Source organism: Apium graveolens, chromosome 8 (assembly GCF_009905375.1).
Source record: "Apium graveolens cultivar Ventura chromosome 8, ASM990537v1, whole genome shotgun sequence".
Lineage (NCBI taxonomy): Eukaryota > Viridiplantae > Streptophyta > Magnoliopsida > Apiales > Apiaceae > Apium > Apium graveolens.
In genome coordinates this window covers 239,934,209-239,959,220 of record NC_133654.1, presented here as the reverse complement: position 1 = coordinate 239,959,220, position 25,012 = coordinate 239,934,209, and the positions used below count along the sequence as shown (strand labels likewise).

General features: G+C 34.9%; 2 protein-coding genes across 2 annotated transcripts; both read left to right on the top strand.

Moving 5' to 3' along the window:
- Positions 1-13,080: 13,080 nt before the first annotated feature.
- LOC141677128 (geraniol 8-hydroxylase-like) lies at positions 13,081-15,544 on the top strand. Its single transcript, XM_074482892.1, has 3 exons — positions 13,081-13,663; positions 14,249-14,651; positions 14,744-15,544. The coding sequence occupies exons 1-3, from the start codon at positions 13,179-13,181 to the stop codon at positions 15,356-15,358; spliced, it is 1,503 nt and encodes a 500-aa protein (XP_074338993.1). The 5' UTR covers positions 13,081-13,178; the 3' UTR covers positions 15,359-15,544.
- A 381-nt stretch (positions 15,545-15,925) lies between these two features.
- On the top strand, positions 15,926-17,679 carry LOC141677129 (uncharacterized). The gene is made up of 3 exons (XM_074482893.1): positions 15,926-16,433; positions 16,593-16,973; positions 17,127-17,679. The coding sequence occupies exons 1-3, from the start codon at positions 16,028-16,030 to the stop codon at positions 17,483-17,485; spliced, it is 1,146 nt and encodes a 381-aa protein (XP_074338994.1). The 5' UTR covers positions 15,926-16,027; the 3' UTR covers positions 17,486-17,679.
- The last annotated feature ends 7,333 nt before the right edge of the window (positions 17,680-25,012 follow it).

Below are 25,012 nucleotides of genomic sequence, written 5' to 3'. Positions count from 1 at the left end.
TTGATGAATAGTAATTTTTTTCTGACTATGTTGATTAAGAAAAATTATCAGACTACGCTATATAGGAGTACTGTTATGAAAATTCTGAGATCGTATTAGTATTCCATAAAGTAAATTAGTGTATGTAAAGGTCGTTAGAATTCGAATCCGGACACTTTAATTTTTTCCCGAAAATCCACCAGATACCGAAAGAATTGAGTATAAGGTAACATGATTAAAAAGATTTTTATTTAAAGATTATAGCAGAGGATCATTAAAGGAATATAAGATATTAATAAAGGTGCAGGGAAGCCCAAGTAATAAAATCCCGGATATGATCCCTCAAACTATTAACGAGAACGAGAGTTAAGCGAACCGTAAAATAAATAAGCGACCAAGAGACAAGCTTGTACAAGAAGCCAAGGATTATGAGATCATCAAATCACAAGGGATTGACACATGGAAAGAAAGTGATGCTTGATGGATGATGTCATCAAGGGAGAAGATATTTATGCAAGGAAATCAAAGAAGATTTTTCATTTTTTTCATTTCATTATTTTGCTCTCGGCCAAAATAATATCAGCAACTTCAAACTGACATATCTCCTTCAATACTCACTCAAATATTGTGTTCTATAGCTCGTTGGAAAGGTATTGAGATTTTCTAAAACTCTTATTCACAAGTCTCATCTAAATAATCAAGGTAAGACCTTCATTTTTACAGTTCTTTAAACCGTACTTTTAGAAACTTTAAAATCTAACAATGTATTTTCTTGATTGTTTGTAAGATCCAAGCTTGTATAAGGATTGATCAAGGTTTTAAGGCTCCCTAGAAACTTTTCACTCACAAATCAAGGTATAAAAACTTCTTGACCTTTAGTACTAAGCTTGATTGTTTGAGTTTTTAAATGAATTGGTAAATGTATAGTTAGATCCACGCTTAGTAGTGATTTTTGTGAAGTTGTGTTGATTTTGAATGGTGAATTTGTAGTGATTGAATGAGTTGGTAGAACCTTGGACTGTGGACTGATTTTTCAGTGGTTTAAGTTGTATTTTTTTTGTTATTGATTGTTGAGGATGAGAGTGAATTGATGAGGATTTAGAGTGGTAATTATTTTGGGAATCGCGTAAACATAGCCGTAATAATGCCCGATTTACCTTAGACTATTTTTGTTCTTAGATTCAGGAACCGTGAACTCACTTTAAGATTCTAAAATTTGCCATTTTTAGCTAGATCATGTCATAAACTTCGTTTTGGTATGTGGTTCGCTTAGATCCGATATACGGTTTAGGAGAAACGACTATTTTAAGTAACGGTGTTTCGCGAGCGAACCGTTACCCCTCACTTTACTTTGAAACCTTGTTTAAGGCCCTTAAAAGACTAATTGGATTACGAAACAATTATGTAAGGTGGATTAGGAAGTTGGTAAAGTATTCGCGAAAGAGTCGCCTTAAAATTCATAACGGTTAATTTATTAAAATTAGTGGAGTCGAGGGTACGCGAGCGATTAATGCAAATCGTTAAGCGTATAAGCGACCGTTAGGGTATGAGTGAGTTTTGACTAGTTTCTTAAGCGACCGTGGTCTAATTTCGGTTTATGTTGTTGTTCAGAGGTTACCGGGCCCACTCTAAGCTTAAGTCTACCCTGGAACACCCAGACAAGTTTTTTACCCATTATACTGTTGTTGTGATGTAATATATTGATGCATTATCTTGAGATAAGTGCATGGTTATTATTAGCAAAGTCTTGCGATATATTGGAGCATGCTGACATGATATTTATATGCATGCAAGTTTCATAATCTTGATATTTTATTATCATTTTAAATGCTTATAAACTGCATAATACCTATGCTAGAGATAAGCAGTAGTCGCGTATACCCTTAGTATAGGGGACCCAAAGGTTAACATTTTTCTAAACCGGGAGTCGATGTTCCCGAATATAATATATGTATATATATATAGTTTTCTATAACTATTAATCGAATAAGGTATATTCGATGGTTTTTGAATAATAATCAAACTTATTTTTAATTATTCAAATAAGGATTGTACTTTCGTATAAGTATATCTTTTGTTATTTATTATTCGTTTCAAGTATGAGTTTTAAAACTTCTACTTCAATTATTTTTATAAATATTATCCTTTATGGGAATATTATTTAAATAATAATATTCAGATATTTTCTAATATATCAGGACTGATTTATTTTATTAAATCATCATTACTCTAAACATTCTTTAAAATATTTTCGAGTCTTCAAAATGATTTTAAAAGTTAGGGCGGATCCCACAACTCGTTTTCAAATTTAAGATCTCCCTTTCGAAGGGGACTTGAATACTCGCTCAAAAATCTAAGGGATCCGGCTCTGTGGTGTATTTTATATTCGCAACGAGGTTGCTGTTTTGAGAAAATAATTTGATTACTTACCTAATGTTCGGGAAGTAAGTCCATCTAATTGAGTCGCCATAAGCAACAGGTCGGGGTACGGTCTATGAAGGTGTAAGAGGCTGGGTGACAGTCCATCCATGCGTGAGTGGTCGGGTAACGGTCTAACGCGAGGTCCTAATGCGGCCAGGGTGATGACCGACGAGGAATTCATCCATCTACAGTAGAAAAGGTTAATTAATGGGTATCTTTGCCTGATCAGCAAGATATCGGGTTTATGCCAAAGTTTTCTTCTTTCCAAATTCATTGGGTATTATAACTCTGTTTATGCTTTTCATAACAGAGGGTTTCAGGGAATGTATGAGATATATATATATATATATATATATATATATATATATATCGGGAATTAATGAAGTATCTAGTAACTTCATTTCTTTAAATGATATTTCAAAGATTGAATATATTCAAGTCTTATCTTGTAGTCTCATCTGTGTGATGAACCTTTAAAACTGATTATAGCTTGAACGGTGATAGTTCAAGTAGTATTCGGAAAAGATATAAGTATATTGGAGTGTCTAGTAACTTCATCTTTTCAACTTATATCTAGTAAATGATTATCTTATGCATGACAAAGATTTTCAGAAAAATGTTGAGACAAGGTTAGATATATGAGATCACTTTGCAACGATATTTTTTATACAGTAATAAACTGGAACTCTATGTATAATATACATGTCAAAGGATTTCAAAGGTTTTGAAAAGTATATATGTATATATATGCTGAATATTTTGTGACTTCGTCCCATTAAGATATCAAACTTAGTTCATATCTGTTTGACCAAGACTTTCATGAGTACTATGAGAAGGCTCATATATTGTTAATTACAATGCATGTTATTTTGGTGGGTTTGTTGCTCACCCTTTCTTTCTTCTTTTATCACACAACAACAAATAGAAAAGATGAACAGGACCAAGCTCCCAATTCACGAGCGGATAGGAAATGTTCTACAGTTTCCTGTAGGCGTTGATGCCGTTGTAGCTGAGGTAGAAACTACCAATAGGCTAGGCTTTCAACTTTTGATGTACCGGAATGTATCTTTATGAATTTTAATAATGACAAAGAAATATAAATTTATTCAGAAACCCTTTTGAGGTATAATGACTTATAATTTTGGAATAAAATGACTTGTGTTATTTTGGTATTCATCTCTGAGACTATAACTTGTGGTGTGTGTGTTTATTGTGGGGTCACAGTACGCAGTAGTTGGTTGTTTATTAAGATTGGGTGTTATTAAGGGAAATGAAACTCGTGACAACCAGGATCCCCGACCCCGGATTTGGGGGTGTTACACCCCCTACTCGGATCCAACCAAAACCCTTAACCACAAACAACCCACCCAAAAATCAAAACGCAGATTATGCAATTGTTACATATAAATACATACATTCTTACCAAGAACTTGAAGAACATCCCCAAAAACCCTAAAAAAAGCGAGCAAAAAACAACAAAATCAAACCCAATACAACCAAAAACCAACAGATCTAAATATTGGGGAAAAAATAAACCACTACAAACAAACATCCAACAAAGAACAACAATTATAACCTTTGTTCAACATCAAAAGTCGCGGATAAAGGAACAAAATAGAGCATGCATAACTCGAAGAACAAAGAAAATAAAAATTGAGAGAAGATCTTACAAGTCGATTGACGATAAATGGTGACAACATCGAGGCAAAGCGGCAAGAATCCACCAAGAATACGGCACTTCATAGAAAAAATGAGAGAAAATGAAGAGAAGAGCAAGAGACTGTTGGTTTCTTTTGGTGATGAATAAAAAAGAAAAAAGAAGGAGGGTCTGCATTTTATAGGCACGAGAGAGGGCAACCGCCCCTGCCACATGCCACGATTGGCCTAGAGGGTAGTTACAAAAGAAAAACAAAATTTATATATACATATATCGTACATACACCCACAATTAAGAGCACATTAAACCCCATAATCATTATGGGGTGATTTTCTAAGAAAGTAACTGCAAAAATTCAAAATCATGGGGGAAAATTGAGCAAAAATGTTACAAATTCCCCATTTTTTTAGAATCCACGACCCCCTACCCGGGACTACGACCCTTACCCAAAAACTATACAATCCGGATTCATACCCACAACAAACAATTTTTCACCTAAGTCAAGCATATTTTCTTATCTTAATCCGGATTGGTATCTCCAACACCAGACCCGGATTGGGGGGTAACAGAGAAGCAGAATTTTTCTAAGGCAGCCAATTTCTTCTACCTTAATCCGGATATGTCCCTAATGTACCAGACCCGGATTGGGGGCAACAGAGAATCATAATTTTTCTAAGGCAACCAATTTCTTCTATCTTAATCCAAATCTGTCCCTACTGTACCAGACCCGGATTGCGGGGCAACAGAGAAACAGAATTTTTCTAAGGCAACCAATTTCTTCTACCTTAATCCGGATATGTCCCTACTGCACCAGACCCAGATTTGGGGGCAACCAAGAAGAAGAACTTTTCTAAGGCAACCAATTTCTTCTACCTTAATCCGGATCTGTCCCTACTGCACCAAACCCGGATTAGGGGGCAATAGAGAAGCAGAATTTTTCTAAGGCAACCAATTTCATCTACCTTAATCTGATATGTCCTTACTACACCAAACCTGGATTTGGGGGCAACGGAGAAGCAGAATTTTTCAAAGGCAACCAATTTCTTCTACCTTAATCCGGATCTGTCCCTACTGCACCAGACCCGGATTGAGGGGAAAAAAAGAAGCAAAAATTTTTCTAAATCAACCAATTTCATCTACCTCAATCCGGATCTGACCCTGCTACACCACAACCGGATTGGGGGGTAACAAAGAAGCAGAATTTTTCCAAAGACAACAGCTACGTGGCACTACTCTACTCCCTCATCCAGAAAATTTGCATAAGGGGTTGGGGGACAAATGATAGGATATAAGCAACATGTCTAAGACCCAACCCAAATCTAGGGTGAAGTAGGCTCAACTGATGGATTAAGACCCCCTCACCCAGTGCAGTGCAATCAGGTGGAGAGTCTCAGGCTCAGGGCCAACACAAGACCTGGATCATCTCCCAGCTAGGGTCCAACCCAGCCAGGATCCAACCCAGGACCTGGATCACCTACCAACCAGGATCCAGCCCAGAACCAGGATCAACCAGCTAGGGCATACCCGAGGGGGGGTCCCGGCAAGCACATGCACCCTCCATAACCCGCCAAGGGAGGGTACGTGGGGACGCGAGAATGACAGTTATCGATAAGTAGCATATCAGAAAAACACGGCGCGTGTCAGAGTATCGTTGGGACACCCTGAAGGTGGTCCTTTCCTAGACACGTGTATGCAATCTACCCAAGTCAGGTGTTCTCCGCCTCCAATAACGAACGGCCTTGATCTAGTGGTACCAACCCCTAAACCCTACCTTTGGGCTATATATACCCCCAAAGATGAAGGGTTTAGGGGTTAGACACATTTCAAGCACACACACTCTCATACACACATAGCCACCCTTGTCCTATCTATCTTCATCTTCCCCAACCAGACTTTTATTCTCACACCGGAGGCGCCGCGGGGCTCAAACCTCTATCTGGTGTTATTTTGCAGATACCCAACAGCAGCAACACCTCATTCACACCCAAAAGGTCCAGGCACGGCGTCGAAAGGAGCTGCCCCGCTTACCAGAGTTATCATGTATTATTTCTTTTTTGCTAAGTTTTTGTACGTATGATAGGGTTTTGCATGAAAAAGTGATTAAATTGTTTATGTTTGTCAGGTTTTTATATAAAAAATTTTGTGATTGTTAGGGTTTCAAATAGAAGTTAGCTATGTCGCTTAGACCGAAGCTCGTAAGAGCCAGTACATGGTTATCATCTATGAAGAAGGTAGAAGACGGAGACGGAATAATATGGTTGAGATTCGTAAGATTATACGTGAAGATAATTTGTTTTGATACTTTAGTTCGGTTAATTCGTTGCTTTTTCAGTTTTTATAGCTTGATTTTGTTGCTTCGATAGGGAGCATTTAGAATATGTTAGTGTTTAGTTTAACATATTGTTTCAGAATGTGTTGGTGATGTTTTTTTTGAATATATTGGTATTAGAAAACTAATTAAATTTTAAAGGTTTTATGAGATGGTGGATTAGACACAAACTCTAACTAAACTCGAATTATTAGTATCCATGAAAATAGTTACCTGATTTTTTGATTTGTGTTTTCTTGCAGCTATAGAGAGACTTCCTAATATGGTTGCTCGTTTGTGGTCTAACGATAATCATTTGCAGCTGGAGGCAACTACTCAAATTGGAAAATTACTTTCAATTGATACTGACAAAAGTTTTTATTGTTCTTTTGTTTTTCTCTCTGTTTCCGTTTAACATGTGTGCTTAATTAATAGAGACAATCCATACGATTGATGAAGTTATAGAATCTAGAGTTGTTCCTCATTTTGTGGAGTTTCTTAGAGCATCTCCAAGGCTATTAGCTATATTCATTAGCTAAAATAGTATTGTTTTTCTCTCTGTTTCCGTTTAACATGTGTGCTTAATTAATAGAAACAATCCCTGCGATTGATGAAGTTATACAATCTAGAGTTGTTCCTCATTTTATGGAGTTTCTTAGAGCATCTCCAAGGCTATTAGCTATATTCATTAGCTAAAATAGTACAAAATAGATATTATGTAAAATTTGTTGAAACTAAAAGCAATTGTACTACAATGGTATTAGCTAAAATATTTAGCTATATTCGAAAAGAGTTTTTATTATTATTTTCAAATTTCAACAATTATATTAAATAATTGTTTATAACATATATAGTTGTGAAGAAATTATTAATAACAAACTAATTATTATTTTTAGTGAATACAAGTGAAACTAAAATATTAAATTAATTAAAACATATTTAAGGATATTATTCTTATAATATAAACATTAGAAGAATTAGTTAAAAATATTATGTATATATATTATAAAATATTTAACTAATTTTATTATTATATTAGTTTATTAATAATTTTAAAAATGTAAAATATATATTAAAATTTTTATATAAGTATTTAATAAATTTGGTTAACAATGGAAAAAATATAGTTTTTCATAAAATAATTTCACACTTCACATTACATAAAATTAAAATAATATATATATGTGTGATAAACAAGTATACATATCAATATCTGCCTTAGGTTAAAGCGGGAGAATTATTCATTTTAGAGGGAAATAAAGCCGATGATAGAGTTTTTTGAGAGGGAAATGACGTGGAGTGAATATAAATGATGGTTCTTCAATCAACAAATTTGGCGTGCTTATTTATCGGCATCTAAAAATATACCTAACAGGTGTATCCATTAGAGTTGTGATTTTTTTACATATCATCTACAGTTTTGAAATTATTGTTGCCACGTAGGTTTTATTGCTAACAGGTGCATCCCCTTGGAGATGCTCTTATGAGGGAAGACTACCCGCAGCTCCAGGTTTGTGTTATAAATCTGTGGTGTCTTGTTTTTGTGCTACACTAAATGTGCATTAGTTTCTTTCAATATCTTTTCATTGAATATGATGCTTGTATTCTAATTCAGTTAAGAGCAACTTGGGCTCTTACCAATATTGTATCTGGAACATCTGAAAAGACAAAAGTTGTAATTTAACATGGGGTTGTCCAATCCGACCCGACAACGAGACCCCCGAAATCTCAATATTTGGTGTATATATCAATTCAAGACATATTTTAATAAACTACACCTTGATTTGAATTCTCTCACAAAAAAACAAATGTATCAAATATACCATAATAATGCCAGTTGTACCAGAAATAACTACTCTGCCTCAGATTTTGCCCTAAAAGGGCAATCAACAACTCTGAACATTTAACAAGTTCAAACAATGTTGAAATTTACTACGTGAAACCAGCTTGGTGAGCTTATCAGGGTTATCAACATTACCCATTTTCTTCATCTTTATATTCTCTTCTCACTTTTTAGAAAATGATATCTTATATCTATGTGTTTAGTCCGCTCATGATAGACCTGATCCTTGACTAAACAGATGGCACTAATACCGTCACAGTACATTGTAGTTTGATCATGGTGTAGATCCAAATCACTGAACAAACCTTTCAACCAGATTTCTTCTTTTGCGACTTCTGTCAATGTCATGTATTCTGCTTTTGTAGTCGACATAGTCACCGTAGGTTGCATAGTAGCTTTCCAACTGACAGTTGAACCACCCAGAGTGTAAGCATAACTAATCATAGATCTTCTACTGTAAATATCTCCAATATAATCATAGTTTGAAAGTCATGTCACAAAATACTATGTATCACCTCCATAAATGAGAGCAACATTAGACGTAGCCTTTAAGTACCGAAAAACCCTATTCACAGCTTGTCAATGCTCCTTTCCTGGATCACCCATGGGTTTACCTGTATTCATATCTTGCAGCTTCATGTTTGCATGTTCATTAAATATTAGTTAAAACAGAAATTGACAGTTTCATTCAAAGACTTAGGAGCTTCGCAATGTGCTTAAGATTTTAAAAGAAAGAGGTACAAAATGACATCTCGGTACATAACGAAGTTGGTGCGAGATTCACTTAAGAAACTATTGAAGGAAAATTATGAGCTACAAAAGCTAAAGAAAATAATAGAGCTAACAAAAGAATCTCATCTGAAATGGATCTGCATATGTCGAAAAAGAAAAAAATCAAAATGGATGCGTTCACATCTTTTTCAAAAATATTGTTATCATTCAAGGGGTAGTTTCCTCCAAGTTACAGTTTCTAGTATATTCACTTATTAAAGATGAAACAAAAGTCGTACATGAAGGGACGACGAGGACATGGAAACATTCTTAATATAGTTAGAGGTCTGAGCAAACTCGCGGCTGAAGCTGGTTGAATTGAGTATAAGACTCCAAAGATGGTTGTCATGAAGTTGTTGGAAAATTCACCTATAAATGATGCCATGAAGGCCCCTGAACTATGGTGTATTTGGTGCAAAACGAGGAGAGGTTGTACCTCAGCAAGTTGATTTTTTTGGAAAGTTAATCGGTATTCACACATAAAAAATTGTTTCATTAATGTTCAGTTAAAACTGATGGTTCACATCTAAAGCTGACGGTTCTAAGCTAAATGAGGAAGTTTACACATCCTATCAAAGAAAATTCGGATGGCTCGAAGGGTAACTAGGTTTTATAATATCCCGGCATGGAAGAGCTTGATTCATTGGAGGAGGTATCCTTAGCCAAAGCTCAAACTGAATGGAGCTTCAACCTTGTAGGCTTAATGGAGGAACCTGAATTTTAATCAACATGACATATGCAAAGATAAGTACTACTTTAATGCTTTTACATATTACTTATTATGCCTGTTTTTTGTGCATTTAGGGAAATGTACGGAAGAACAAGAATGATTTATTACTCGTAGCTGCCATGTTTAGGTTCACGTGAAGTTTTACTCCTTTTTGGTTCATGGGAAGGTTTAATGCATCTGTGCATTATATATATTTGAGCTATATCTATTTTATGTATGAGTTACTTATCTCATGCTTTTAATCACTTCTTCTAGTTGTTTTGATAGCTCGGGTTTAGAAAGAAAAAGTATCTTTAAAACAGCTAAAACTTCAGGTGTTGTTCACAAGGGATGCTCACAGGAAGATTATCATAGCAGAGGAAATGAACATCTCAATGAACAAGGGTCTCAAACATAATCTCATTCATGGAAGTAGTGATGGTCATGTTGAGGGAATCTACCTTCAGCTCGAGCTCAAACTTGATAAGCATGTGATAAGGATATGAAGCTAATGATACGAACTAATATGGCGTACCTGGATCAGAGGGTATACAAGAAATATTTTTATTTAAGAATTCAAAGTGAGGTACGTATGCAGAAGTATTGTGTTTCATGTTTCTTACTCCAAGTTAGTTTTTTTAGTTTAGAAGCGTCATGTGAAAGCTATGACTTTCTCTGATATGGATAAGGAAGATTGAACCTCGCCTTTTAGGTTCCTTTTGCATTCTATGCTAGAAGGAACCGGGGGAAGTTGTTGGATCGGACTAGGAAATTGGATTTAACTTATCAAACAGTGTCTTATTCATCAAGAAAAGACTCGTAACCTAAATAATTGCATGAGACTTGATTGCTATATACATGATATGTAAGCGTTGGCGAGGGGGGTTCTGGTTTGTTACTCGTTGTGCAATTTGACACTGTAACCATTGTGATTATTTCAAACAGCTTTGGCTGAAAATTTCTCGGTCATTGTTGTCCGGAGACCTTACTAAATCATCAACACTCTTTTCTTCTCCTCCGGTTTGGCAAATGGCTTGAAGCCGGCGCGACACTGAAACTACGGATGAACGATTATGTTTCTACACCCAATATCTAATATCTAGTGATAAAATCAATTATTTTAGTAAGATTCACTCAAACTGTTGTTACCAAATTTTTCCTACAACATCAGTTATATATAAAAAAATTACATAAATTAATTAATTATTAAAAGTTAGCGGGATCTTGGCTCATCTTGAACCAAATTCTTGATTAATATATTATTCTTGAGAAATTGACAATGATTTATACCGATTATAATATTTTGGTCAAAATCCTAGTATAACACTGATTGTGATTTCACTTCCTTCTCCTTTTTAACTTGCAAAATGAAATGAAATCTAAGGCGTCTAATATTTTGTGATTTTACGTAAATGCATGCGAATCTAGAATTTTTTTTCCTGGGGATACCGATTTTGTTATTAGGGTACACGTGTCTTCGCACTAGATCCGCATAAATATCATCCATCAATAAAATTTTGTTCTCCGCTACCCACCTATAGTGCTATCTTTTCCTACTATCTTGATTTTTCATAGCACGGCAGAGAATGGAAATTTTGACGATCTTATTTTGCATTTTAATATCTATATTTGTGATTCTCCTCGCGATTGCTTGCGAGAAAACCACCACCAGGTCCACCTATACTATCCATTTTAGTTAATTTGCTACATCTCGGAAACCAACCACACCAAAAGATGTCAAAATATTCGTAAAAATATGTCAGTGACAACATTTGGTGTTTCTTCACCTGAAATGGATAAACAACTTCTTCGTAAAAATGAGAAATTCTTGTTAAGCCGAGCTGTTCCAGTTGTTGTGTCTGTGCAGCCTAATCTCAAGGCAACTATAGGATGGGCTGCTACTGATCAATGGTGGAATAGCCGTCGTAAAGTGATGAATGCTAATCCTTTCACCAGCCAGAAATTGAACGACATAGAACAACTTATGCACAGAAAAGGTTGCAACTCATTTCCTACATAACAGGTTCAAAACAAAATTAAGTTCACTGTTTTTTATTCAATAATTAATATTAGCATGTGCTTTTGCTTGCAAAAGGAAGCTATTTTGGTTTTCTATTACAAACCTTTAACTTCATCGATTCTGACATAATGGGTGGTCATTGTGTTAAATTTCAGCGGTAGTCAAATTTTTAATTATTATTAAATACGAATAAACCTCTTACATTTACACCAATAATATTAATTTAATTATTTCATACATGCACATCAATAAATTCATTACATAATTTAATATTAATTTTTTGTACATTTTTTTGTGTCTCTAGTATTGCTGGTAATAAAATACTTACATTTCCACAAAATTATAAAGAATTGGCTAAAGAGTGAGGTGGCAAGTAATAGATGGACTAACAGTAGATGTCTGTTGGCATAAATGCACCATAAAATGCTAAAAATCACGATACAGAAAATGATATTCGTGTTCTATATATTAAACTTGTAGCTTGTTTATCTAACCAAATTGTTTCTATTTCCTGTTCGAAGCGGTGAATAAAAGTGGCTATGTTGAACTGGATCGCAAGTGGGCTTGAACTGGAATATTCCTCTTTGGGCTTGGGCCCAATAGAAATAACATTTGTTCGTATGTATCATTTGTTGAGAGGTGTCGCATGAGATATGTTCGCAACCCGAAAGTGTATCTCAAAATAATTACTACATCCATAGTAGATCCTCGTATCAGAGATTGGTAATTTGAATTTATTTGATCCTAACTTTCAAAGTAAAAAGAGAATGAAATGACAAAATCGTGTCATGTATGCACATCAACAGCAAAAGGGTTATTTGACCTTTCACACACTTTTGTTCTGAAAATAAAAAATAACCTCTAAAATAACAGTTTCCAATCTTTATGAATTATTTGAATGTACTGAAATATAAATATGCTTCGATCAAAACAGTTTGTGCGAGTTCTATGTTAATATATTTACCAGCCCAAATAAATAGATTTAGGTCTCAAAAATGGTACCAAATTATACATGACGAATTTTAAATGAGGGATTTCAAATGATAGAATTTTAGTCGGCATTATTTTCATGTTTATACTAATATTTAAATATCTCAAATTAAATCTAAATTCAAATTTTCAAATAATTTATTTGATCAAATTCAGAATATCAAATTAAATCCTGGTTTCCAAACGGGTCATAAAGAAATTCAGGTACCGAAACTGGTTTAATTCTACTAAGGTGTTAGGCTCGGAGTTTATGAAAATTTAATATTGAAGGCCCTTTGTCGTGATCAGGCAAACCTGTTGTTTTCAAATTATTGCTGTTTGGAAGTCGTAATAATAAACTAATAATTGTTCTAAAAGAAATTCTAACAGGATAAGTAACAGTGGCTCCGTCCCCACTAAGTAAATGTCATTCATCTACAAACCTTTGTTGCCAACTGCTATTTGATTCTAGTTTCTTGTTCCTTCCTTGCACAGCAGAAAATGGAAATATTGACGATTTTATTTTGCATTTTAATATCTACGTTTTCGATTATTTGCACCAGGTGGTGGTTTTCTTGGCGGTTGCCTGCGGGAAAACCACCACCTGGTCCACCGGGACTACCCGTTATAGGCAATTTGCTACAACTCGGAAACCAACCACACCGAACGATGTCAAAATATTCACAAAAATATGGTCCTCTGATCAGTCTAAAGATTGGCTCGGTGACAATTATTGTGGTTTCCTCACCTGAAATGACTAAACAACTTCTTCGTAAAAATGAGAAATTCTTGTTAAGCCGAGCTGTTCCAGCTGCTGTGTCTGCGCAGCCTAATCCCGAGGCAACTATAGGGTGGGCTACTGCTGATCAATGGTGGAATAGTCGCCGTAGAGTGACCAACGCTAATCTTTTTACTAGCCATAAATTGGACAGCATCGAAGAACTTATGCACAAAAAAGTTGGAGAGCTCATTTCTTACATGAACAGGTTCAAACAAAATTACATTCACTGTTTTGATTCAACATATATTTTGTGTTTTTCTTTGCTAAATAGTTCACTGTCTTTAAGTTAGATTTATTTTAGTTTAGCTAAACTTAAATATCCAACTTGCAACAAAAAATTGCTATAATGTGGAAGTATTAACTAATTAGGTAAGAAGCTTATCATGTCTCTTGCCTATCGAAAAACCATCTGTTTTGATTTCAAGGCAAGGATCAAGTCAAGATCACAATTTATAAAAATAGATTATTGTATGCGAAAGATGATCAGGACTTCCTTTTCTTTATAATTGAGCAATTTCTCCCCAAAGTTGATTGAAAATGCACTGAAGAAAGTGAGAATCATACTTATGCAAACTCTTTCGGTTTTTAATATTAGCATGCGTTTCTACTTGCTAAAAGTAGGCTGTTTTGTTATTTTATTACAAATCTTTAACTTCATTGATTCTGACATGGTGAATTTTCAGGTGGTTTTTGTGTGTCCTGAATTTTAATTTCAGTCAGTGTGTTATCGTCATTTCTCTTTTCATTCTTGGACAGTAATATCGTTACACAAATGAAATTTTCTGCGTAGGCGCTGTGTTTCTGATTCTGCCCCAGTGGACATAGGGCAAAGTGTTTTTGCAACAAATTTGAATTTGATTTCAACCATTATCTTCTCGGTTGATTTGATTGATTTAGATTCTGGATCAGCTCAAGAGTTTAAGAACTTGGTAGATACAATAATGGAAGAAGCTGGGAAGCCTAATGTTTCTGATTTTTTTCCAGTTTTACAACAGTTTGATTTGCAAGGAATGAGAAAGCGTATCAAGCCTTGTTATACAAGGCTTCATCAGATCTTCGATGATATCATTGATAAGCGTCTCCAATCAAGAGCTATGGGTTCAAATGCCGGTGATTTCTTGGATGTTCTAATTGATGAATTTAGTAATGATGAACCTATCTTTGATCGCGTAAATATCAAGCCTTTAATATTGGTAAGAAATGCCAAACTCTGTTATTTATGTTGGTTAGTCAGTATTTCATTTATGTATTACATTTTTGTTAATTGCTAATCTACATTAAACAGGACTTGTTCATAGCTGGAAGTGATACATCTGCAGGAACAATAGAATGGGCAATGACAGAGCTTCTCCGAAATCCTAAACTGTTACATAAGTTACAAAATGAACTCAATGAAAAATTTGATCGGAAAGGACCGACCAAGGGCATATCAGATCTGAATCAACTTTCATATCTCCAAGCAGTGATTAAAGAGACACTAAGACTCCATCCTGCTGCACCACTTCTTTTACCTTACAAGGCTAATGACAACATCCTAATACGCGATTTCACCATAAGTAAAGGAAGCCATGTGATGGTGAATCAATGGTCTATAAATAGGGACCCAATATACTGGGAAAACCCTCTAACATTTGAACCGGACAGATTTTTGGGGTCCAATACTGTTGATTATAAAGGCCATGATTTTGAGTTTTTAACATTTGGCACTGGACGTAGAATCTGCCCTGGTATGCCTCTTGCTATGCGGATGATTCCTCTGGTGGTTGCTTCACTTGTGCGTAATTTTGATTGGAGACTTCCCGAAGGTACAACTTCTGAGAACATTAACATGGAAGAGCAATTTGGCGTTACTTTGAAGAAGGCCATACCATTGCTTCTGGTTCCTACAATAAAAGAATAATGGAGTAAAATGATTTAAATTTGTATCCTTATTGACATAAATAAGGTTGGCAGTGTGATATATGCCACCATTAGCATGCGTCAGGTCATGTTGACAACTGTATAAGAAGGTAATGTATAACCATATAGAAGTGTCAAAATGTACCTACAGGGCTAATAGCAGTTTGTGCGCTTGATTGGACTACAATCTCAAGTAATTTACCCCAAAATATTTCAGTATTTCAGGATTAATGTACATTGCATATTGCTGCTGAGATGAACTGAATAGTCTCAGATGATAACTTTCGACTATCAAGAGCCAGCATATAAAACATATAGAGGTGCCTGAGGAGCATGGATATATTTTGAGACTATTGCTGCTAGGAATAAAAGCATTTAGTGAAGAAAAAAAATCATTTTATGTTCTTTTCAGTAATGGGCATTTTAGAAAAACATAATTCATATGTCTCCCCCCTGTCGGATACAAATAAAATATATTCTTATCATTTAGATTTTTTCACTAATAAGTTGTGTAATATGACCCATCACAATAATATTGATCATATCTATTCATCCACTAGCTTTAAATACAAGATTATGAGCCCACATCATGTTACAAAAGTCATGTATAGTTATGTACTTGATGACATAAGATCTCTAAAGAATTAATTAACTCAAGATCTCGAAAGCAATGAGAAACAAATACTCTTCTGATGAAGACCCTGAAGAGCCCAAAAACTCAGTCTTACAGTACTGGTGGAGAACAAGAGATGATGATGCTGATGAAAACAGCAATTTGAAATTGAATATTTCTCATATCTCAAAGCTTACCCCAAGGCTCAAACTTTGCAGAGAGTTGGAAAGGCTGGCATTGATTTCTCAAGAAGGTCTTGATGATCTTCGTCACAAGCTCATCTCGTATCGGTCAGGTGATTTCTGGCTGCCGGTGGGAGGAATCAAGAAAGAAGACATGGATATACCTCCAGTCATAAGCATTCTCTTGGTTGGCTTACCTGGTTCTGGCAAAAGTTCTCTCGTAAACTTGATGTATAGTGTTCTCGGTCGATCTGGCCTAGTCCCTTTTGCTCAAACATCAAGTATGTTAGCATCCACCTTCTTGGTGATATACAATTGTTTAAGTACATATGCATAATAATTTAATTCATCTTAGGAAGAAAGGTAAGGTACACATACACTGGAAGTTATAATTACCGACAAATAATTATCGAATGTGTTGTCTGAATTTTTATGTATAGGTGACTCTTCAAGTTATACAACAATGTTTATGGAAGAACATAATGTTCTGAGATCAATGAGAAGTGGATTTTGTGTATATGACACAAGAGGCTTAGATGAAAACTACTTGAGCTACAGTCTGGAGGAGGTTTCAAAATGGATGACTGAAGGAGTTCGTCATAACCAGCTCTGCTATAGACCAGGAGATGAAAGGCATAATTCTACCACAAATCTACCCATGGGATCTTTATTATCCTCTTCAAGATTTGCTAAAAGAAAAGTCAACTGTGTTCTAGTGGTGGCTAACTTGGCACAAACTTACAAGGCTCTCAAGTGCGGTGACTTGGCCCCTGTTCAAGCCATCAGAGAAATCTTTCACTGTCCTTCTATAAGAAAATCAAGTAAGTACACACCATAATAGTAGGGGATCTTTGCGGAAACAGAAACCACTCTACTTCTGAAAGTAGAGCAAGTTAATTATGTGTTGATCTTACATTTTACTATGTGATTGATTACTAAATATGGGCTCCAAATTTGTTGTATGGTACTGACAGATGAAAATCCAATCCTAATATTGACACATGGTGACATGCTAAGCATGGAGGATAGGATAAATGGAAGGCTAAAAGTATGTGAATATCTAGGAGTGTCTGAGGCAATGGGTGCATATGACATTGCATGTCTTATAGGGCATGGCATACTACCTGAGGAATCAGATCCAGTGACCTCGTATGCATTGACAGAAGCCGTTTATCGCGCACTCTTGCAATCGGATCGGTCTCATCTCCCTAAAAAGAAGATCAAGGACTGGATACTAATGTTCTTGTCATGGATCATGGGTTGCTTTGCTGCATTCTTTGGTATGCTTGCTTATATCTTCTCAAAATGGAGTCATAAGAATAAAATCTTATGATATGCATTTTATGTAATCTATTTGTTTAATTTTGTTAAAAACCTGCAGTATATATTGTGATGTATTTATAATTTGGATGAAGTGTTTTTTGTTTTGTACTAAAAGTGAACATGGGGTAAATTTCATAATATTACCATGTGTGTAATCAATTTGGAAACAAATTATCTAACTCTCCTATCAATTTATCTGTTTTATTTGACTTTTTATGATCAAATTGACCGAATTTGACTAAAAATTTCATATAATATATAACCGAAAATGATTGTAAAATTTATATGATTAAAAGGTATATATAATATATTTTAATATATATTTTTCAGTTTTTTAAAATAATAAAAAAATATATTTATATTCAAAATTGAGCTAATTTAACTATAAAAAAATAAATAAGACAAATAATGGAATTCGAGTGCGACATAGTCGTTTCGTTTATGTGTGTATTAACCATGTATGGTACTCATGCAGCCATGCATGTGGGTTCCATTATAATTTTGGTTCACTCATTTCCCCCACATCTTTGTCATACATTATTACATTTTTGATAAGGATCAATCCAAATTTCAACCGTATCATCATGGTTGTAAAAATCGGTAATCGGCACTAATCGGTTTGGGTATCGATTAGGGATTAATCGGCAAATCGGGGATTAATCGGAGTGATTAATCGGAACAAAAATCGGATATATTTAAATATTTTAATAATATTTAATATATTTACCTTGTTTATTATGAAATATATAATTCAAAAATAATTTACAAATATTAATCGGATTTCAAAAAATAGATCGGCCAAATATTTTTTAAGGATTAATTGGGGATTAATCGGGGATTTGTTTAAAAATCAGGGATTTTTAGAACAGTGCATATCATGAGTATCCTTTTCCCTTTTTTTTAAAGAAAAATTAATTGTCAGAAAATTCACCCGAATATTATATTCTACCGGTAGATAACCCATACGAAGTACAGGTCGAGATTAAAATATCAATATTAAATAGTTATTATAAAAAAATATTTTAATTTTTTATTAAAATATATAATAAATTAAATTATACTATTATTGCAATTTTCCTTTTTAAATTATACGTAGTTTTCATTAGCTCAAATCTTATTAGAACAAAAAACTCAAAATTAGTATGTATCTGTTTTTGAAAAATACATAACTAATATTTTACATCGCAACACGATTGATGGATAATTTAACAAAGAACTAAATTAACATTACTAATTAATTGCATATTAAATTTTTTATTATTAGCTGAATTTGTATTTTTATATAATTTGTGAATGCATATTTTTCTAAATAAATATTCATTATATATGTATAATTTTGCATTTGGTGCTAAAATAGAATTCTGTAGGTATGAATCTAGAAATTATAATGTATATACGATTTCATTTATATAAAAACAATATAAATATGTGGTATATAAGAATCTAAAACTGGGTAAAATATCCTCTTGGTTAAAGAGGATAACTATCCTCTTTATCACAGGTTCGAATCTCACGGGAGGAGAATTTATGATTATGCCTCCTGAGTCAGAACTTGTCGTTTAAATGCGGTTTACCTTGGTTTACGTGGTTTGCAAGCAATTCCGTGACCCCGTGGGATTTACCCAGTGCGCACCCGAAGGTAGCGGCTGCGGATTACCTACGATAAAAAAATGGGTAAAATATTACATATAAAATTATAAGTCATATATGAATAAAAAAAGAATAAAAATGGTATATTTAGAGCTATAATAAGATAAAAAGGATCAAACCAAAAGTTCTTAAAACCAAAAAGGGGTGAAACCAAAGTATCACTTAAAAGATGATTTTCTTATTAATTAATAATTAAACTATTTAAAGGATTCCGTTTTATTATTTTAATAAAAAAACAATTCTACGATAAATAAAAATATCATAATTATAATATGATTCCAATCTATATTTTGTTAAAAACAACATAAAACTCTACATGAAAGAAAAATATAGGTGTTGTTATTCCCTAACAATACAACAAGAATTACAGAAGGAGGGCTGAATGTAATTCTGGTTTTTTTGGGGATTTATGAAAAATGGTTCGAACTCAATTTATATCTAACTGTTTGATTTGCAAAGTGCGGAATACATAGTTAAGTTAATCAAACATAAAGTAATAAAAACTCAGGTCTTTATAACTTTCTGGTGGATTTGAATGTATCCATCAGATATATATATATATATATATATATATATATATATATATATATATCAAGAGAACCATGTGAAGCTTGAATAGCTCACAGCTCACAACTGCTTTACAAGTGAACAAACAAACTACAGAGAAATTTTACATAATACAGCTTACAAATGTTTCTTTGCTAAAAAATGTGTTTGCTTAATTTTTTTGTTAGTTATTCTACTTGCTATACTTGGTTTATATATCACCAAGTTTACATGGTAATAGGACAAGATAATAAAACAAAACATATCAAGTCTAACTCCATGCTTCTTCACTACTCTATTCCAATATCTTTGAATATCTTAATAATAGCATGGAAATGGTAATGCTTCTTTGTTCTCAAAACCATGGTAAACAGGCTGTCACATTCCTTTCGCAAACACACGACGCATGTGACTGTGTTGTCACTGTCAACAGATATTTGAATTGATCATTCGTCGGGTACATGCTTGTTATCCGTCAGGTATCCTTGTTGATCATCCGTCGGGTAGTCATTTATCACTTGACTCCATATCATTTGTGCAGAATTGCAAGACATCTTATATTTATATTTAATCAACCTATTCTACACATCTACTAGCAGTCTACATGATTCATAAGCTACTACAGAATCTATACAAAGTTGTTTGCAGAAATATTCTACAGTACTTATTGTTTCATAAGCTACTCACCCGGTGGATATCAATTAGTCATCCGTCGGGACTATATTGAATCATCCGTCGAGACTATAATTGATTATCCGCCGGGTGCTACAAAATTCACTAAGTTAAATCTACTAAGGTGTTTTATTTAGCTTATCATCAAGTACATAACATATTCCTAAAAATCTCCCCCAATTTATGTCTACTGGAATTGTAGCCATAAATTAAGAGAAACTTGATGATAACAAAACATTCGAAAGATACAGATTGAAAAATAGTAGATAAAACTGATAAGTGCTACAAATTGCTGAAAGTTGAACAATGCAAAGTACACAAAGAAATTGCTCACAATTGTTCTCAAGATGCTCCTCTAGTCTGAGCAAATAGATCTATTTCCTTGATTGTCTGGATTTCTTCCCAAGCCTTCTGTTGTTTTCTTCAATTTGATTCTGAAGTTGTCTGTGGAATTCAAGTTCATCAGCTTCTGATAGATTTAGCATTTCCTGCATTTCCAAAAGAGTTTCATTGCTAGAGATACTCAATTGGTCCTCCAATCTGAAGAATCTTCTAACACCTTTATCATCCGTGAATTCCATCAGCCAATAGGGCCTTAGATGCACTCTCTTTCTTGTGAAGGGAATTGATTGAATTTTTGGAAGTGCATCTTTGGTTCTATCACTCCTCAGCTCCTCAATATTCTTAAGAACTATTCTTCTTGCAGTCACATTGTATCCAAAATTCTTTTTGAAGGATGAGTAGACTTTAATCAAAATAGATTGGCTTTCTTGGAGAATCCTGTGAAGAGGCCATGTTATCTCTTTCCCTTCCTTGTATTTAAATACCAGTCTTTCAGGAAGGTGCTTGTAAGCATCAATTCCTCTTACTTCTTCCAGTTCATCCAAGTAGAGATTTAAGTCTGAAAACTCTTTAACATCACAAATGTACATGAGATCTCTCTTGTTGACTGTGGGTTGGGATTTGGTTTAGATTTTGGATTTGAGAAACACTGGTGTCACTTTCTTGATTGCTCTTGACTTTGTCTTCTTTGCCTTAAAGATAGGAAAGTTCAGCTCAGGAATTGGAAAACTATCCAAGTCTACTAGTTCATCCTTAGAAATTATGGGCTCACCATGAATATTCCTTGTTGGATCCATCACTTTGAATTCTTCAAATATCACAGAGGATTTTGATGTTTGAGTTGTAGTTGTAGGCTTCCTGGGGATAGAGTCTTCCTTTTTCTCATCACTGAAGTCCAATTTTCTCTTGATTCTTTACTTGTATCTTGGTTTCTTTGTCTGTTGAGGTTCAGCTTGCACCTTTAGATCTTGATATTCAGTAATTTCAGATGGTTGTGCAGAAGTTTCTGATGTGGTTTTTACAGCTTGAAGCTTGGCCAAGATAGCAGCTTACTCCTTCTTTTGTCTATGCTTCTTAGCATCCAAGGCAACTTGCTTCTTTTCTAGCCTGATTCTTTCTTTTTCTTCCTTCTTAGCTTCCACAAACAGTGGGTGTCCAACCACCACACAAATCTCCTTACCATTTCTGTAAATTTTAGCAATTCTCTTTTTAAGTGTTGAATCTGCTGGATCCTTGTAGAATGTAATTGACCTTGCCAACAGCTTCTTCTCATCTGGCCTAGGAGTCTCATACATGGTATCCATAGGATTCTTGTCTGAAAACTTTGGATAGTTTCTTTTAGGCTTAATGATTAAATCTGCTTTTGGAGATTTGATGTAGGAAGTTTGACCCTTTTCCAGATAGTTCATACTTATGTCATTCACAGAGATTTTCATGACTTGAGAGTGATGACTAAAGACTTTATCTGGTTTCTGAATTGGCCCAAACTTTTGTCGAATCTCTACATCTATCTTTCTTCACTTTTCTTTCAATTCCTTCTCAGCTGTTTCTATATCAATCTTTAGTAGTTTGTCATCTATGTTCAGTTTTATTGCTGCCAAATTTATGATATCAATGATGTCCAAGGTTGGTGGCTTTGTGAAAGCAATTACTGGCTCAATCACTTTGCTGACTTGTATGTTTAGCTGTGGCTCCCCCTCACTTGCACCTTTCTCCCCCTCACTAGAGCTTTTCTCCCCCTTTTTGTTAGCATCAAGTTGTTGAGTGGAGGGGAGTTGAGCAGCCACTAGTTATTGTAGCAGTTGAGTTTGTTGATCTTGATGTAGATGTATAGCTGTTAAAGAAGCTTCCATTGCTGTCATTCTGGTATCCAAGGAATCTACCTTTGTGGCAAGATCAGAATTCTTCCTGAGTTGTCTCTTGATGTCAAACATTGTAGCTTCTTGAAGTTTAGAATCCAACCTTTCAGAAATGTCCCTTTTCATTTGATCAATTTCACCTTTGATAGAAGTGACATCCTGAGTATGTTAAAAACCTTGGATTTTTTGTAATTGAAGAGAAGTAAGGTGTGCTTGTAGGAGCTTCTTGGTGATGACATTTGTTGTGGATTGAAGAGCAGAGTGTATCTGACTTATAAGTTGAATGAGAGTAGTCTTGAAATAGTGTTTATCACACTGTTTTAAAAATGCCCAGGATGACATACCAGATCTGGAACTAGGACCTACTTCTCCCCCTATGTCCAGTGACCCCTCTTCACTTGCATCACCAAAGAAATCAGCAGATTCACCAGTCCCATAGTTAACATCATCATCAACTCTAGGTGGCATGGTTGTGATGACATCCTTAGCTTTTTGCATTGATTGGGTGGTGTGCACCAAGTTTAGTATCCTTTCTGCATCTTCATTGCCCCGTTCAGCCAAAATTTGATATGCTGGAACAGGATGAGTAAATGCCTCAGCATCCAAAGAGATGGAACTTATAACAGCTTGATTATGCTGAGATAGTCTCTTAATGTCTGCATCATTGGCATTCATTGACTCACTAGCAATGATATCCAGTCTTATTCCTCCTGTACCTGTATTTCTCTCATTTTCTCTCTCTTTTTGCATCAAGAGCTCTCCTTGGCTCCCCACCCCCACACCCTCACCTTCACCATCTAAGGTGGGACTTCTCTCACTCACTTTTTCCAGTCTTGAAAAAATGGACTGCATTAGTTCACTCTTTTTCTCTCATTTTTCCTGGGAACAACCCATACTCTCACTCAGTTCACTCCCTTCCCTCAGTCCTAGGAGTGATTGCACTACCACTAAGTCTTCTGTACTTGTAAGAATTGAAGAAATTTGAAGTTGTGCAGAGACACCCGACGGATGAGGAATATCCATTGGGTTAGCAGTTTGACTATCCGACGGATGACTGCTGTTAAGCTTATCCATCGGGATATAATCACTACTCGACGGATGATGAATATTCATCGGAATAGAAGAAATAATTGAGTTTGGAGTGGAGACTATTGTAGACTCTGTGCAGATTGATAAAAATTTTGGCACAGATGTCTTAACAGTCTCAGAAAGAAAAGGCAAGTGAGTCAATAAATCATCTAAAAGATGATGCTCACTTGTTTGGATTTTTGGCTTCTCCAAGAGAATTAAAGATGGAGAATTTGGAAGTGATGTGTTTATCATGTCAACATCCAATGAGTCTGTGGGGTAATTTGGTGTATCAGGTGCTTCAATTATGAGAGATTTTGGCTGTGACTCTATATTTATTGGAGGCACATCAACCTGACTTTGAGATGGTGCAGTGACTGGGTTTTTAGCACCAGTTTGCACAGTGTGTGATCCCTGTGCATCCCAAAGGGTTTTTGGTTTCTTCTTTCTGATATAAGTTTGGGGTGAGCTTGTATCCCTTACCCTCTTGACCTGTGCTCTTGGCTGAGAGCTTTGTTCAATAGTCATATCCTTTTGGGAGGATGCAACTAGTAATGGGCTTAAATCCTTTTTAAGCACTGCAGTTTGTTGATAAACTGCAGTTTGACTAAGATGGGAAATACTCATCTCTTCAACCTTATTCTTAGGGCTTCTTTGATTTTCACCCTGTCCCTCACCTTTCTTGCCCACCTTCACACTCCCCTCTTTAGGTTTGGTGGATTTTATAATTGATTTCTTTTGAAAGAAATCAGAGGGGGATTTCTTAGCTTTGGATTTAGGAACTTTTGTTAGTTTGGTAGTTTGGGTAGGCAACTTTTGGGTCATTGACACAGTTGCCATAGCTACACTAGAAAGCAAAGAAATTTGTGAGGTTGAAAGAGTGGAGACAGAAAAAATTACCTCACTTACTTGAGGTCCCTCCATTACTGAAAAGTAGTATAAGGGAACCTCCTTATGATGGTTTGCTCTGTTTAAATCTGTTATGATCCTTCTTTCTTGAACCCAATAATTTAACTTGTTGGTTGGGTTCTCAATCACAATATCTTCAATAAGATGGTTAGCAAGCATCATAAAGAATCTAGCATAATAGACACTTTTACCTCTCTTATTGATCTCTCCTAACTTAAAGCCTAACTTAAAAAAAACCAAATTACTAAAATTAAAGTACTTATCAGTAACTAGCATGTAAAGCATGTTAAGCATAGAATTGTTTATAGAGTCAAAGTTACTAATTTTACTAGAAAACACCTTAGTTACTATATCACACAGGTAACTCCATTTTTTTCTAAGACCCAGCCTCCTAATTTTACTTAATTTAGAAGTAGTGAGTGCATAGCCCATGGAATTAATCATATTAACAATGTCAGTGTCTGTGTGTGGAGCAGTTACAGTATTATCAG

What these genes read in the sequence shown, in the direction of transcription:
- LOC141677129 (XM_074482893.1), top strand. Translation starts at nt 16,028, where the DNA reads ATGAGAAACAAATACTCTTCTGATGAAGACCCTGAAGAGCCCAAAAAC. An exon ending in CCCTTTTGCTCAAACATCAA is followed by an intron (nt 16,434 to 16,592) that starts GTATGTTAGCAT and finishes TTTTATGTATAG; the next exon opens with GTGACTCTTCAAGTTATACA. An exon ending in TCCTTCTATAAGAAAATCAA is followed by an intron (nt 16,974 to 17,126) that starts GTAAGTACACAC and finishes TGGTACTGACAG; the next exon opens with ATGAAAATCCAATCCTAATA.
- LOC141677128 (XM_074482892.1), top strand. Translation starts at nt 13,179, where the DNA reads ATGGAAATATTGACGATTTTATTTTGCATTTTAATATCTACGTTTTCG. An exon ending in CTCATTTCTTACATGAACAG is followed by an intron (nt 13,664 to 14,248) that starts GTTCAAACAAAA and finishes TTTTCTGCGTAG; the next exon opens with GCGCTGTGTTTCTGATTCTG. An exon ending in ATATCAAGCCTTTAATATTG is followed by an intron (nt 14,652 to 14,743) that starts GTAAGAAATGCC and finishes TACATTAAACAG; the next exon opens with GACTTGTTCATAGCTGGAAG.